This window comes from Macaca thibetana, chromosome 7 (genome assembly GCF_024542745.1).
Source record: "Macaca thibetana thibetana isolate TM-01 chromosome 7, ASM2454274v1, whole genome shotgun sequence".
Classification (NCBI taxonomy): Eukaryota; Metazoa; Chordata; class Mammalia; order Primates; family Cercopithecidae; genus Macaca; species Macaca thibetana.
Window position 1 is genome coordinate 128743568 of NC_065584.1, and position 17168 is coordinate 128760735.

Consider the following 17168-nt stretch of genomic DNA (forward strand, 5'->3'; position numbering starts at 1 on the left):
ATCTCTAAACTCCCTTCCTGTTCTAAAATTCCATAATTCAAGGATATATAGAAAAAAAGAAAGATATTAATAAGAGAGTATTTTAAAAATGTTTTAGGCTGGGCATGATGGCTCACACCTGTAAATCCCAACGCTTTGGGAGGCCGAGGAGGGAGGACTGCTTGAGCCCAGGAGTTTGAGGCCAGCCTGGGCAACATAGAAAGATATCATCTCTACAAAAAATTTAAAAATTAGCCGGTTGTGGCTGTGTGCATCTGTAGTCCCCACCTACTTGGGAGGCTGAAGCAGGAATATTGCTTGAGCTAGGGAGATCGAGGCTGCCGTGAGTCATGATTGTGTCACTGATCTCCAGCCTGGGTGACAAAGTGAGACACTGTCTCATAAAAAAAGTTTCAGATAAATGGAAAAGAAAGAAGTGAGCAGACACTGGAGAAGGGGGGAAAAAACCCTAATGGTGTGGTGTCAAAACAAAATCACAGCCTACCTCATACTATCTTATAATGCAGTCCTGTAGAAAAACATCTACTGGCTGGGCGCGGTGGCTCACGCCTGTAATCACAGCACTGTGGGAGGCCAAGGCGGGTGGATCACGAGGTCAGGAGATCGAGACCATCATGGTCAACATGGTGAAACCCCTTCTCTATTAAAAATACAAACAATTAGTTGGGCATGGTGGTGCGTGCCTGTAGTCCCAGCTACTCAGGAGGCTGAGGCAAGAGAATTGCTTGAACCCGGGAGGCGGAAGTTGCAGTGAGCCGAGATTGTGCCACTGCACTCCAGCCTGGGTGACAGAGCATGACTCCATCTAAAAAAAAAATAAAAATAAAAAAAAAAAAATAAATTACCAAAAGTTTACTGTAGAGTCAGCAAAATAAACTGCTACAATAGAAAACTAGAGGACATCATGCAGGCACAGTAAGATAGTGGTCACTTCTATCAGTTGGGAGCAGCAGGGCATGAGAGGTGTTGGAAAATGTTTTCAAGGAGGAAACTGAATACAGTGTTCCCCTGGTTGGGCACTGGTAAAGGAGGAAGAGACCGGAAGCTTCAGGAGGACCTTTCTGTTTCTGCTGTATCACCCGCACTTCCTCTCACCTACAACACTATAGATTGTCACACGGCAGGCACACAGTAAATATTTGAGTAATTAATTAATTTGTTAATTACTTAATGCATGCACCGTGATATAAATCCTTGAACAAAGCAGGCTTCCAATAACAATGCCAAGATGATAAATTTTTAAAAATTTCGCTGGAAAGCATTACTCAGCTGGACACAGTGGTTCACATCTGTAATCCCAGCACTTTCGTAGGCTGAGACAGGAGGATTGCTTATGGCCAGGAGTTCAGGACCAGCTTGGGCAATATAGTGAGATCCTGTCTTTACAAAAAAAAAAAAAAAAATTGTTTATAAATTAGCTTGGGAGGCTGAGGCAGGAGGTTGCTTGAGTCTACAAGTTGGAGGCTGAAGTGAGCTATGACTGCACCACTGCAGTCCAGCCTGAGTGACAGAGTGAGACCCTGTTCCAAAAAAAGCCAACAAAAAAATTACTGTTACAACTTCATATTATATTAATAGTATAGTTTCAATTGTGTACCTATATGAGAAATTTATATCATTTTTATTAAGAATAAATAAATTATTGAATAACTGCCAGTGAAAGAAGAAAGTTAGAGAAGCATTCCAAAGGGCCAAAGACATAATATATCCTGGGAAACAGGATTATCCTAGAGCTAGGGCATAAGTGATAGGAAGAAAAAATAAGATTATGGATGCTGGTAGACGTGGGGTTATAGTCTTACAAAAAATGTGGCCCTGGCCGGGTCCAGTGGCTAACGCCTGTAATCTCAGCACTTTGAAGGTCGAGGAGGGCGGATCACGAGGTCAGGAGATCGAGACCATCCTACCTAATACGGTGAAGCCCCATCTCTACCAAAAATACGAAAAAATTAGCCAGGCGTGGTGGTGGGCGCCTGTAGTCCCAGCTACTCCCAGCCGAGATCGCGCCACTGGACTCCAGCCTGGGCGACAGAGTGAGGCTCCGTTTCAAAAAAAAAAAAAAAAAAAAAAAAAAGTTGGTAATCTCTGGCCTATAGAACCACCTTTTTTTTTTTTTTTAAAGACAGAATTTCGCTCTTGTTATCCAGGCTGGAGTGCAATGGTGCGATCTCGGCTCACCGCAACCTCCGCTCCCAGGTTCAAGCGATTCTCCTGCTTCGGCCTCCCAAGTAGCTGGGATTACAGGCACGCGCCACCATGCCCGGCTAATTTTTTTTTCCCCCCAAGACGGGAGTCTTGCTCTGTCGCCCAGGATGGAGTGCAGTGGCGCGATTTCGGCTCACTGCAAGCTTCGCCTCCCGGGTTCACGCCATTCTCCTGCCTCAGCCTCCCCAGTAGCTGGGACTACAGGCGCCCACCAATACGCCCGGCTAATTTTTAAAATATTTTTTGTACAGATGGGGTTTTCCCGTGTTAGTCAGGCCTCCCAAAGTGCCGGGCTTACAGGCATGAGCCACCGCGCCCAGCCGCTAATTTTGTATTTTTAGTAGAAACGGGGTTTCACCATGTTGGTCAGGCTGGTCTCGAATTCCCGACCTCAGGTGATCCGCCCGCCTCAGCCTCCCAAAGTGCTGGGATTACAGGCGTGAGTCACCGCACCCGGTCTCCAACATTTTATTTTTTTAGAGATGAGTGTCACTATGTTGTCCAGGCTGGAGTGCAGTGGCTAATCACAGTCAGGATCATAGAGCACTGCAGTGTTCAACCCCTGGGCTCCAGCCATCCTTCTGCCTCAGGCTCCCAAGTAGCTGGGACTACAGGCAGTGACAATGCTCTGGGCTTAATCTTTTGATTCTACACACTTTTTTTTTTTTGAGACGGAGTCTCACTCTGTCCCTGGGCCAGAGTGCAGTGGCATGATCTCTGCTCACTGCAATCTCCGCCTCCCTGGTTCAAGCAATTCTCCTGCCTCAGCCTCCTGAGTAGCTGGGACTACAGGCATGCGCTACCACGCCCAGCTAATTTTTTCTATTTTGAGTAGAGACGGGGTTTCACCATGTTAGCCAGGATGATCTTGATCTCTTGACCTCATGATCCGCCTGCCTCGGCCTCCCAAAGTGCTGGGATTACAGGCATGAGCCACCGCGCCCAGCTCAAACTTCTTTTTTAATGTCAAAAACTGTACAGATTATCATGTGATAGTAACTGTAAATTTAGTATCTATTGACTTTTTTTTTTTGAGATGAAGTTTTGCTCTTGTTGCCCAGGCTGGAGTGCGATGGTGCAATCTCAGTTTACTGCAACCTCTGCCTCCCATGTTCAAGCAATTCTCCTGCCTCAGCCTCCCGAGTAGCTGGGATTAAAGGTGCTCACTACCACGCCCGGCTAAGTTTTGTATTTTTAGTAGAGATGGGGTTTCACCACGTTGACCAGGCTGGTCTCGAACTCCTGACCTCAGGTGGTCCACCTGCCTCAGCCTCCCAAAGTGCTGGGATTACAGGCATGAGCCACTGCGCCTGGCCAGTATCTACTGATCTTAAAAATACATAATGAAAAAGGTTAAAGCGGATTCACTAGTAATTTTACTTAGTTTTTTCTTAGAGACAGGGTCTTGCTCTGTCTCTTAAGCTAAAGTGCAGTGGCTTGATCACGGCTCACTGCAGCCTCGAACTCCTGGGCTCAAGGGATCCTCCCAACTCAGCCTCCAAGTAACTGGGAGTACAGGCACACACCACCACACTCAGCTAATCTTTTAATTGTTTTGTAGAGACGGGATCTTGCTATACTGCTTAGACTGGTCTCCAATTCCCTGCCTTAAGTGCTCCTCCCACCTTGGCTTCCAAAAGTGTTGAGATTACAGGCATGAGCCACTTTGCCCTGCTACTTATTTATTTTGAGACAGGATCTTGCCCTGTTACCCAAGCTGGAGTGCAGTAGTGTGGTCATGGCTTACTGCAGCCTTGAACTCTTCGACTCAAAAGATCCACCAGCCTCAGCCTCCCAAGTAGCTGGGACTACAGGCATGTGCTACCCTACCTGGCTAATTTTAAAAATCTGTTGGCAGAGATGCGGGTCTTGCTATGTTGCCCAGACCAGTCTTGAACTCCTGGCCTCAAGTAATCCTCCTGCCTTGGTGCTCCAAAGTGCTGCTATCACAGGCATGAGCCACCATAACCAGCTCAATTTTAAGTAAAAATTTATTCAACACAATTTCAAACTCTTTAAAATTAAAGTAATGATACTTTATAGACATTAATTTTTCTGTACATGCACAAAAGTTAGTGAACATATACTGAACATTTATGTCCTACAAATTGAGAACCACTGCTGTAATGGTAGCAACATTTACTGAATATTTGATAAGTGCCAGTTCTAAACACTGTACACTTATTAACTTAATTAATACAACCACCATATGAGAAGGGATTTATTATTATCCTCATAGATTTCAGAGTTGTTTTTTGGTTTTGGGTTGTCTCCTTGTACCTTTTCTTCTCTTTTCTTTTACTAAAGATCTGAATTTTCAACTGGGTACACTGCTGCTCTGCTGTAGCACTGTATTTCCTTGCCTCCTTAATGTCTAAGATAACTCTGTGACTAAATTCAGGTCAATGAAAGATGAGTAGAAATGTGTATTTGGAGAAGTCTTCTTAAAAGTTGGGGGAGGGTATACCCTTCCTCCTTTTTTTTTTTTTTTTTTTTGAGACAGTCTCGCTCTGTCACCAGGCTGGAGTGCAATGGCTCAATCTTGGTTCACTGTAACCTCCGCCTCCTGGGTTCAAGAGATTCTCCTGCCTCAGTCTCCTGAGTAGCTGGGACTACAGGTGTGTGCCACTATGCCCAGCCAATTTTTGTATTTTTAGTACAGACAGGGTTTCACCATGCTGGCCAGGATCGTCTCCATCTCTTGACCTTGTGATCCGCCTGCCTCGGCCTCCCAAAGTGCTGGAATTACAGGCGTGAGCCACCGTGCCTGGCCCTTTTTGTTTTTTGAGACAGCATCTTGCTCTGTAGCCCAGGCTGGGCAGTCCTCCTGCTTCAGTCTCCCAAACAACTTGAACTATAGGTGTGTACTACCATCCCTGCTTTTAATTTTTTTTTTGTAGAGACAGGTCTTACTATGTTGCCCAGGCTGGTCTCAAACTCCTGAGCTCAAGCAATCCTCCTACCTCAGCCTCCCAAAGTGCTGGGATTCCAAGCACGAGACACCATGACTGGCCCTTTCTGCTTCCTGCATCAAGAATGTCATGGCTGGAAGTGAACATGAGGGCAACACTGTAGGGATGACTAAGCCGTGAACTCAAAGGAGCCTGCCATGTCAGTCCTGAATGGCCTGCTTCTGGATTTATGTGTGACAGAAGAAAAATCCTATTTTGTTTATTTATTTATTTTCCTGTTACATGGCACCAAACTTAATCCTAACTGATTTGCCATTTTGGAAATGAGAAAACTAAGGTTAAGTACCTTGCCCGATGTTACAAAATTAGTAAGAGTGAAGAGATGACTTTCAGTCCATGAATTCTTACTCCAGAGCCCACCTTACCCTTACAGTATATTGCCTCATGCTACACAACTATAGGAAATGGATTTGTCATAGGGAAATAACACGTGTGTTCTGTTGACCAGTACTGGATGGGGGACTGGGGTATTCCCTTTATGAGACAGCCCTCTTTAGTTGAGGCAATTCTGAAGGTGGCTGGCTGATCACTGAGAGGTGTCTGCTGACAGCACTCCCAGCAGCTGGGGGAATATGTCACTCATTCCTGAAGAGGGATCTGGGTGGCACACCACAGCATCCACTACTCATGCATAACATCATACTCCCTTCCTGTGCCTGTGGCTGAAATATAAATTGACTACAGTTTGCTTTATCAATAAGTCCGGATATATTTTTCTAATCTTTTTTAAAATGCACCAATCCACGCATTGTTTGTTTCTGAGACGGAGTCTTGCTCTGTCACCCAGGTTGGCGTGCAGTGGCACTATCTCGGCTCACTGAAACCTATGCCTCCTGGGTTCAAGCGATTCTCTTGCCTCAGCCTCCTGAGTAGCTGGGATAACACGCGCCTGCCACCATGCCCAGCTGATTTTTCTATTTTTAGTAGAGACGGGGTTTCACCATGCTGACCTGGCTGGTCTCAAACTCCTGACCTCGTGATCCACCTGCCTTGGCCTCCCAAAGTGCTGGGATTACAGGTGTGAACCCCCACGCCCGGCCAACATACAATGTTTTAAGGTTTAATTGGTGGGGAGGCGGGGCAGGCGTCCCAGCTACTCAGGTGGATGAGGTGGAAGGATCATTTGAGGCTGGGAGGTGGAGGTTGTGGTGAGCTGTGATCACACCAGTACACTCAAGCCTGGGTGACAGAGTGAGACCCTGTCTCATGAATAAATACATTAAATAATTATAAATATTTCGTTGGGGGATAAGCATCTGTTATAGGGTAGCAGGTGCAGGAATTTTGTGTTTGGATCAAGTCATCTTTAAAGGCAAAAATCGGCCGGGCAAGGTGGCTCACGCCTGTAATCCCAGCACTTTGGGACGCCGAGGGCGGATCACGAGGTCAAGAGATTGAGACCATCCTGGCCAACATGGTGAATCCCCGTATCTACTAAAAATACAAAAATTAGCTGGGCGTGGGGGCACGCGCCTGTAGTCCCAGCTACTCAGGAGGCTGAAGCAGGAGAATCACTTGAGCCCAGGAGGTGGAGGGTGCAGTGAGCCGAGACTACACCACTGCACTCCAGCCTGGCGACAGAGTGAGACTTGTCTCAAAAATAAATAAATAAATAAATAAAGGCAAAAATTATGTCATTCACTTCTCCTACATAATCTTTCTGACCCCTTTTCTTAAGCCCACAACACAATTTCACATATATTATCTTCAGTATATTTTGATCCATAAAAAGTTTGGCATGCTGGAATTGGGCAGAAAAACTGATTATTTTATAGTTTATTCCTCAATATTTAGGACATTTGGTAGGACTAGGTTAGAGAAGGTGGCAGCTCATAGAAATTAGAAATACATAGATAGGTAGGCAAGATTCCTTCTATTGCTAATGAAAAAAACCTAACTTAAACTAGCTTAAGAAAAAAAATTATGGCCAGGTGGGGTGGCTTAGCACTTTGGGAGGCTGAGGCGGGCGGATCACGAGGTCAAGAGATTGAGACCATCCTGGCCAACATGGTGAAACCCCATCTCTACTAAAAATACAAAAAATTAGCCAGGCCTGGTGGTGGTCCCCTGTATGTAGTCCCAGCTACTCGGGAGGCTGAGACAGGAGAATGGCGTGAACCCGGGAGGCGGGGCTTGCAGTGAGCCAAGATCATGCCACTGCACTCCAGCCTGGGCGACGAGTGAGACTCCGTCTCAAAAAACAAAACAAAACAAAAAATACAAAAAATTAGCCGGGCATGGTGGCATGCGCCTGTAATCCCAGCTACTTGGGAGTCTGAGGCAGGAAAATTGCTTGAACCTAGGAGGCGGAGGTTGCAGTGAGATGAGATCATGCCACTGTACTCCAGCCTGGGTGAGAGTGAGACTCCGTCTCACCAAAAAAAAAAAAAAAAAAAAAAGAAAGAAAGAAAGAAAGAAAAAACCCCATTATTTGTCTGTGATTGGCTGGGCATGGTGGCTTATGCCTTAATCCCAGCACTTTGGGAGGCCCAGGCAGGAGGATCACCTGAACTCAGGAGTTCAAAATCAGCCCAGGCAACATGGCAAAACCCTGTCTGAACAAAAAAATACAAAAATTAGCTGGGCGTGGTGGTGTGCACCTGTAGTCCCAGCTACTTAGGGGACTGAGGCAGAAGGATCATTTGAACTGGGGAGGTCAAGACTGCAGTGAGCTGAGATCTGAGATTGAGCCACTGCACTCCAGACTGGTGACAGAGCAAGACCCCATCTTTTAAAAAACAAAATAAAACAAGAAAACCCACAAGAAACATTATTTATCTATGATTACACTGCCTTTACAGTTATATGATATTTATGTCTATACTTGATAACATATCCTAAAACACAGGAATGGACTTTTAAAAAATAAGTTTTAGAAGCTTTAGATCTACAGAAAAATTGTGAAAATAGTAGAGTTCCCATATATCCCACACCCAGTTTCCCCTACGTTAGTATGGTGCATTTGTCACAATTAATGAACCAGTACTGATATATTATTATTAACTAACATGCATACTTTATTCAGATTTCCTTAGTTTTTACCTAATGTCCTTTTCATGTTCCAGGATCCCATCCAGGATACATTTAATCATCAAGTCTCCTTAAGCTTCTTTTGGCCATGAAAGATTTTCCAATTTTCCTTGTTTTTGATGACCTTGACAAGTTCGAGGAATACTGGTCAAGTATTTTTCAGAATGTCCTTCAACTGAGATTTGTCTGACGTTTTTCTCATGAGTAGACCAGGGTTATGAGTCTTTGTGAAGAAGACCACACAGAGTGCTACAATCATCATATTGTATCACCAATACATACTATCAACAGGACATCACTGTTGATGTTAACTTCCATTACCTGGTTTAAGGAATTGACTTTTACCTTAATTTGTTTAATGCCTAACTCAGAACTACCTATGGGAGGGCACTTAAACACTGTCTTAATATCTGGATTGTATTCACTAAGAGGAACACCTTGATGAGACAACCATCAAAATGGAAAAAAAAATCCTCTAGGGAAGAGTGGAAAGAGGACTGGTCATCTCTGCCATTTACTACATAAAAGACTTTCGGCAAGTTACCTCTGTATCTGTAAAATGGAATAATAGTTCCCAATAGTTCTACTAAACATCTATTGAGAAAATGTGTGTTTTGTACAATATTTATACTTTTAGATTTGCCTATGTAAAAATGAAAACACTCGTGGGAACAGTAAATATCAAGTAGTTAACATTACTTTATAGAACAATTTTCTTTCTTTTCAGACGGAGTCTTCTTACTCTGTTGCCCAAGACGGGGTGCAATGGCACGATCTCGGCTCACTGCAACCTCTGCCTCACCGACTCAAGTGATTCTCCTGCCTCAGCCTCCCGAGTAGCTGGGGCTACAGGCATGAGCCACCGCGCGCCTGGCCTAGAATAATTTTCGATTGCTGGTTGAGCAGAGCAAGGCCAATATGAGCTGAGGAAAGCAGAGATGGGAAGGCTCATTATAGTTAATGATTTCCCATTTTTGCTTTGCTTCCTTTTGCCAAAGTCTGCTTGTCATCTGAGAGTCGAGGGGATTTCTTAGATCTTATGAAGCCAGAGCTCATGTCTGGTGTGAACCAAGTATTAATAATTTTGGTATTGTTTTTCTGTACTGCATCTGAGAGAGTATTGTTCTTTGAAGGTGCAATAATTCTTCTACGCTACTACGGGACTTAGGGAATTAATTTTTGAGGATAGGAAGCACAGGATAATTATTCAAAGATGACAAGTCTTCCTGCTTCAAAATCATCTCTCTCTCTGATTTGAATAAAAATACCAAGGTTTTTCCGTTCTTGAGGTTATATACTCATGGAAGTTCTTCAACCTGAGGTCTGAAAAATAAGGCAACCTCATCTTCTCCTTAAACAGGTTAGAGCCAGTAACTTTTTATTTTTCTATGCACGGACAAAAGAATTATACAGAAAAAACAAAAGAAGCGGGGGCTTTTTTTTTTTTTTTGCGTTACTGAAATTCACACTTAACATATAAACAGCCTGCTATATGCAGACAGCAATGGTGTTTAGAGCCCAATGATCTGGATTCACGCCTATTTAAAACCAGATATGAGAAAGTTCCCAAACATCTTTGTGTCTTGGATTCTTCAACTGTAGAGAAGATGAGACTAGGTGCGCAAAACAATTTGTTAGAGCTATTATTTCTAACCCAGAATGTGTTCGCTGTCAGTAACAGTGCATTAGTTACGATTCATCGAAGGCAGCTTCTGGACTTTCTGTTTGGAAGCCCAGCTGAGGCAAAAGCAGCGGTGCGTTTAAAAACTGGAGCTCGCCACATTCTGAAATTCTTTCGGTTCGCGAAAGCAGTAACCTTGGAAACGAGACTGGCACCACCCCTTTCAGTCCTAAAGCTTGGTTTCTCCCGCTTTTCTCCATTATGTTTAGGGCATCGCTATTTTACGGTCTTTTTGTTTTTTCTTTCCACATCATTAGCACAAAAGAGAAATTCCCCTTCTACAGAAGCAAGTACAAAACCTTTCTAGTTGCCCCTTTTTGGCTGCAGCTCACCTACTATTTTTTTCTATTCCGCGGTCGCAGCCCCAGACGTCCTCAAAGACAAATATTTTCGCGAGGGCCAGTGTAGGGCAGGAACTCCCTAGACCTTGAATCAAGGGAATCCAGTAGGTAAGAACAGAAAGGACTCCGACCCCGGAACCTGAGACATCTGAGACCGCCAACATTAACACAACCACCTACGTGACAGAGAAAAATCTCGCGAGAGAGGACTGCAGGGAGACGAGATGAAGCAACCTTCTCGCGACAAGAGGGGGTGTCGGCGGAAACTCGGAAATGGTCCCCTAGACGACTCGGCCCCAGCCAGTGGGTGGGGCCAGAGTAAATCCGCCCCCTTCCGGTTTTTTCCCCGCCTCCCAACCGTGAGGTGTTGGGTTCGGGTCGCGGGCAGCTGGGTTCTCTCGGTTCCCTCTGGCAGGTGCGGGGTCGAGTTCAAAGCCTCCGGAACGCGTTTTGGCCTGATTTGAGGAAGGGGGCGGGGAGGGACCTGCGGCTTGCGGCCCCGCCCCCTTCTCCGGCTTGCCGCCGACGGATAAACCCGCCTCCTCCCTCGGCCGGCCCTGGGGCCGTGTCCCCCGGGTAACTCCAGCCGAGGCCTAGGCTTCTGCCTGCAGGTGTCTGCGGCGAGGCCCCTAGGATACAGCCCGATTTGGCCCCATGGTGGGTTTCGGGGCCAACCGGCGGGCTGGCCGCCTGCCCTCTCTCGTGCTGGTGGTGCTACTGGTGGTGATCGTCGTCCTCGCCTTCAACTACTGGAGCATCTCCTCCCGCCACGTCCTGCTTCAGGAGGAGGTGGCCGAGCTGCAGGGCCAGGTCCAGCGCACCGAAGTGGCCCGCGGGCGGCTGGAAAAGCGCAATTCGGACCTCTTGCTATTGGTGGACACGCACAAGAAACAGATTGACCAGAAGGAGGCCGACTACGGCCGCCTCAGCAGCCGGCTGCAGGCCAGAGAGGGCCTGGGGAAGAGATGCGAGGATGACAAGGTAAGGACGACCCCTTTCTCTTCAACCCCCATAGTTTCTTTTTTCTCCGGGGTCTGGGGCGGGATGTTAATCCGCTAGCGGTTGTCTTATCCCTTCCAATATTGCAGTCCTGAAGGCTCCTTTCACCCCCAACAACCCTGTTTCTGTCAGACTTTTCCCGGTTTATCAGTGCCATGTTCTCTGGTCCCTGCCAGACAAAAATGACTGTAAATTCTGGTTCTCAAGAGTGGGCTGTGTGCAAATGCTGCCTATTCTCTGAGCTCAGCTGGTGAGCTGTCAATAGTAATCATCTGGCCTATGTGGCCCCCTTAGCTTCAAAGACACACAAATCTGGCGACTGCCAGGTTTGGTGTGGTTATTGTCTCATTTTTATTCTGTGCACACTGAACAATATTAATTTCGTTATTTAAAGAACGAAGCTGCCTCTGACTCCTCTACCTTATGGTAGTCACCATGTATTTTTTCAGCTGTGTAACTTTTAAAATCTCTACAGGGTGATGTATTGAATAAATAGTGAGCTATGACTGCCTTTTTGTGATCAAAATGTTATGATAGATGGGCCCTCGAGCTATATGTGAGCCACACTTGTGTCTTGGACATAGTTGATCAATCATTATGTACTCAGTTGGAATTGTTAATGGAATTAGCCAAAAGATTAGAATCTAAAAATAAATTTTAAGCAATGGAATGTCATGTCAGTGTCTTCATTGAAAGAAAATAGAATGAAATTTTGTATAGCTAAGTAGCTATTAGGGTTGGTGTTTTATGCAGATGGAAAACTATACAAAGTTTTAAATATAAAAAGTTTAAAATTGAACTGTAATCATACTTGCTACTAAATAATCCTTGTTTTCATTAGCTCATTGGTAACTATATTAATAATTTATGACTTAGGCAACTTCTGTAGGTATAGTAGAGTTATGAAAATTTCTGGGCAGGATAGTAGATGCCTTTCTTTCTATACACTTCTTTGGTAATCTTCACATTTTTGTGTGTAAATGCCCATTATAATTACAAGTTTTACTTTGCATATGAAAATCACTTACGGGTAAGTCATTATAAACGCTCTGTGAGCTTCTAACATTCCTGTTGACAGCCCCTACCTTGCTTTCTTATTTCAGGAAGATTAAGGCCCTCAGCTAAGTGCCTCCCTATAACCCCCTCCTCTTCACCATAATAACATAGACATGCTCTGATAGGGTCAAGGAATCAATAAATTTATATGCGCTACATGCTTAACTCTAAAGACTGAAAAACTCTTGGGCACAGTAGGTAGAAATCCATGAAAGGTTGCAGTATTAAAATAAGGTCTTCCTACTTAGAATGGTTAAGCATTACAATTCACATTCTTCTCTCTGGTCTCAAAGGAAAGTCTCTTGTAGTAATTAATACTCTTGATTCTATTCTTTCAGCCATTGGACTTTGTTTGTTTGTTTTGAGACGGAATTTTGTTCTTGTTGCCCAGGCAGGAGTGCAATGGCGTGATCTCAGCTCACTGCAACCTCTGCCTCCCAGGTTCAAGTGATTCTCCTGCCTCAGCCTCCCGAGTAGTTGAGATTATAGCCATGTGCTACCACATGTGACTAATTTTGTATTTTTAGTAGAGAAGGGGTTTCTCCATGTTGGTCAGGCTGGTCTTGAACTCCCAACCTCAAGTGATCTGCCCACCTCAGCCTCCCAAAGTGCGGGATTACAGGCATGAGCCACCACGCCCGGCCTTTTTTTTTTTTTAAGAGATGAGTTAATGGGTGCAGCACACCAACATGGCACATGTATACATATGTAACAAACCTACACGTTGTGCACATGTACCCTAAAACTTAATGTATAATAAAGAGAAAAAAAAGAAAAAAAAAAGAGACAGGGTCTCACTGTGTTGCCCAGGCTTGAGAGCAGTAGCTCTTCACAGGCATGATGCACTACAGCATTGAACTCCTGAGCTCAAGTGATCTTCCTGCTTCAGCCTCTGAGTAGCTGGGACTGCAGTTGTGCACCACCTTGCCCAGCTCTACTGCACTGTCAGTCTCAGTTTGTTTCACTTTTTACCTTCAACAGGATGTGGGTGTCCCCTGTTCTAAGTAAAGAAAAAAAAATCTATATATTCCTTTCTTCCAATCAGCACATTTGTTTTTTCACTTTCGTTGCTAAAGTCAAATTATCGATGGTCTACAAATGTTCCATCTACCTCTTTTTTCATACCCATCCTAATCTTAAAAAGTCTGCCATCTTTCTTTCCTCTCCTTTTCTGCAACTATTATCTTGAAGGTCACAAATGACGGTATTCCTAGTCAAAACCAAAGAACATTTTTATTCTTACTCTATTTGACCTCTCAGTCGTTTGGTCCTGTTGATTGTCTCTAGCTATTTGGAAACTATTTCCTTTCTTGCTTTTGTAATATTGGACTCTCCAGTTTTATCTTCTTCACTATATTCTTTGCTGGATTTATTTTTTCTTTCCAGTCACCTAGTAAGAGACTCTATTCTTGAGGCTTTGCTCTCCCCTGAGAGCAGTATTCTCCAAAGTAGTGTTAAACAGAATACTCTTCTTGTAATATTTCTTAGGGTGGTGAGGAGAAAAAAAAGAAAACCTCTTCTGGAGGGAAAGGTTAGTGTATCCTCCTCTTGGAATTCATAATGTCTGCTGGAATATAAAAGCTCTGAGAAATCCATTAATAAAGAAGCCTATTCAATTTTGTTTAACTCAGTCTTGTTTAGTTTATTTGATCACAGGTTACTATTTTCATGGCTTACCTATTATGGTACAGAATAATATAGCAAAGCACACTAGTTTGGGAAATACTGCCCTGGGTATCTTAACTACTTTTAAGTGTTTGGCTAATATTTTGTGCAGTTGGCTCGCAAGACTGTATCTCTTACTGAATGTCAGTTCTGTATATTTTTAAAAGTTTTTTCTTTTTTAGTTTTGTAGAGATAAGGTGTCGCTATGTTGCCCAGGCTGGTCTCAAGCTCCTTGCTCCAAGTGATCTTCTTGCCTTGGGCTCACCAAATGCTGGGATTCCAGGTGTGTGCCACAGCACTTGGTGTGCCACTTCTGTATTTTGAGCTGTCTGTAACAACTTTCTTGGGCTGCTTGTGAATGTCTGTTCTTGGGGTTAATGAGGACTCTCTGAGCTGCTTAGTAGAAAGGGTAGTCTTTTAAACTTGGTCTCTGTCTTTTAAACTTAACAGTTTTTCAGGGGTTTTTTGTTGTCGTCGTTGTCCTTTGTTTGTTTGAGACAGGGTCTTGCTTTGTCACCCAGGTTGGAGAGCAGTGGTGCGATGATAGCTTACTACAGCCTCAAACTCCTGGGATCAAGCGATCCTCCCGCCTCTGCCTCCCGAGTAGCTGGGACTGTAGGTGCATTCCACCATGCTGGTCTAATTTTTAATTTTTTGGTAGACATGAGGGTCTCATTATGTTGCCCAGGCTGGTCTCCAATTCCTGGCCTCAACTGATCCTCCTGCCTTGGCTTTCTAAAGTGCTGGGATTATAGGTGTGAGTCACCATACCTGGCCACTTAACAGTTTTAGGTCTGGAAAATTATTGCAAAGATAGTACAGGGAGTTTCTATATACCCCACACCCAGTCTTCCCTATTATTAACACGTTACTTAAGTATGATGCATTTGTCACAATTAATGAACCAGTATTGATACCTTGTTATGAAAGTCCATACTTTATTCAGATTTCTTCAGTTTTCTCCTGCTGTCCTTCTTTAATTCCAGGGTCTCATCCAGGGTACTACGTTACATTTAGACGTTATGTCTCCTTAAGCTTCTTTTCAGTCTTTTCTTGTTTTTTAGACCTTTTCTTGTTTTTGATGATCTTGACAATTTTAAGGATTACTGATTAGGTGTTTTATAGAATGTCCCTCAATTGGGAATTGTCTGAGTCTTTTCTCAGGATTAGACTGCGGTTATGGGTTTTGGGACAAAGACCACAGAAGTAAAGTACTAGTCTCAACACATCACATCATGGGTATGTTTTTCAAAATGATTTATCACTGCTGATGTTAACCTCGATCACCTGGCATGAGATAGTGCTTGTCAGGTTTCTCCACTACAAGGTACTCTTTTTTTTTTTTTTTTTTTTTTTGAGACGGAGTCTCGCTCTGCTGCCCAGGCTGGAGTGCAGTGGCCAGATCTCAGCTCACTGCAAGCTCCGCCTCCCGGGTTCACGCCATTCTCCTGCCTCAGCCTCCCGAGTAGTTGGGACTACAGGCGCCCGCCACCGCGCCCGGCTAGTTTTCTGTATTTTTTAGTAGAGACGGGGTTTCACGTGTTAGCCAGGATGGTCTCGATCTCCTGACCTCGTGATCCACCCGTCTCGGCCTCCCAAAGTGCTGGGATTACAGGCTTGAGCCACCGCGCCCGGCCAAGGTACTCTTAAAAAAAAATCTGTTTCCATACTGTACACTTTGGAAGAAAGTATGTTCGCCCTCACTTAATGAGTGGATAGTTATGTTTTTCCTCCTTAAGGGCAGAGTATCAACATAAACTATATGGAATTCTTCTGCACAGGAGATTTGTCTCTTCTCCCTCATTTATTAACTTAATAATTCACTTATCTCAGTATGGACTCAAGGATATTTATTTTATACTTTGGCTTATAATCCAATATTAGTTTATTTTTTGTTGCTCAAATTGTTCCAGATCTGGCCATTGGAGAGCTCCTTCATTAACTCCTGTATCCCCTTTTTACTTTTGTAGTGCCAGAAAGTACAGCGAACTTCCACATACCCTACACCCAGTTTCATTGTGACATACCCTTTTCTTACTTTTTGGTACTTTCAGATGCTCTAGGTCTATCTTATACATTTCCTACTCCAGTCCTAGAGTCATCCATTTCTCCAAGGAGCCCTGGTTCCTTTTATTGGAGAATGGTGTTAGAAACCAAGGTCTGCGGCTGGGCATGGTGGCTCACGCCTGTAGTCCCAACACTTTGGGAGGCCAAGGCAGTGGATTTCTTGAGGTCAGGAGTTCAAGACCACCCTGACTAACATGGTGCAACCCCATCTCTACTTAAAAATACAAAAATTGGACCAGATGCGGTGGCCCATGCCTGTAATCCCAACACTTTGGGAGGCCGAGGCAGGCAGATCACAAGGTCAGGAGTTTGAGACCAGCCTGGCCAGCATAGTGTAACTCCGTCTCTACTAAAAATACAAAAAATTAGCCGGGTAGGGTGGCATGCACCTGTAGTCCCAGTTACTCAGGTGGCTGAGGCAGGACAATTGCTTGAACCCGGCAGTTAGAGGTTGCAGTGAGCCGAGATTGCGCCACTGCATTCCAACCTGGATAACAGTGAGACTCCATCTCAAAACAAACAAAAAAAAAATTAACCAGGCATGGTTGGGGGCGCCTGTAATCCCAACTACTTGGGAGGCGGAGGCAGGAGTATTGTTTGAACTGGGAGGCAGAGGTTGCAGTGAGCCAAGATCGTGCCACTGCAGCCTGGGCAGCAGAGTAAGACTCTGTCTCAGAAAAAAAAAAAAAGAAACCGAGGTCTGCATGGCAGATATGCTCATTGCTACTATAAGGTTATCTTTGGAAATCAAGGAATCCTTTCTCCAGAGGAATCAGAAAGGTGATATTTGGTTTCTTCCACATTATTATGCCATTCTGTCACTTCCAGTCTATTACCTGGGCTACTAAACATATACATTCTTTTGTTTTTTTTTTTTTTTCTGAGATGGAGCCTCACTTTGTCACCCTGGCTGGAGTGCGGTGGCGCAAGCTCAGCTCACTGCAACCTCCGCCTCCCAGGCTGAAGTGATTCTCCTGCCTCATCCTCCTGAGTAGCTGAGACTACAAGAGCATGCTACCATGCCTGGCTAATTTTTTATTTTTCAGTAGAGACGGGATTTCACCATGTTGGCCAGGCTGGTTTTTAACTCCTGACCTCAAGTGATCTGCCCACCTCGGCCTCCCAAAGTGCTGGGATTACAGGTGTGACCCA

At 44.5% G+C, this 17168-nt stretch overlaps 2 protein-coding genes across 5 annotated transcripts in view; both read left to right on the forward strand.

Annotated features, from left to right (window-relative positions):
* Positions 1 to 17168, forward strand: part of EIF3J (eukaryotic translation initiation factor 3 subunit J) — a 670767-nt gene that overhangs the window by 372811 nt on the left and 280788 nt on the right. The window lies entirely within an intron of this gene.
* The window catches only part of GOLM2 (golgi membrane protein 2), a 127900-nt gene continuing 121208 nt past the window's right edge, over positions 10477 to 17168 (forward strand). For all 4 annotated transcript variants that reach the window (XM_050799521.1, XM_050799524.1, XM_050799523.1 and 1 more), the window contains exon 1: positions 10477 to 11210. In XM_050799521.1, coding sequence (XP_050655478.1) covers positions 10884 to 11210 — 327 coding nt within the window. In that variant the 5' untranslated portion in view covers positions 10477 to 10883. The remainder of the gene's footprint in view (positions 11211 to 17168) is intronic.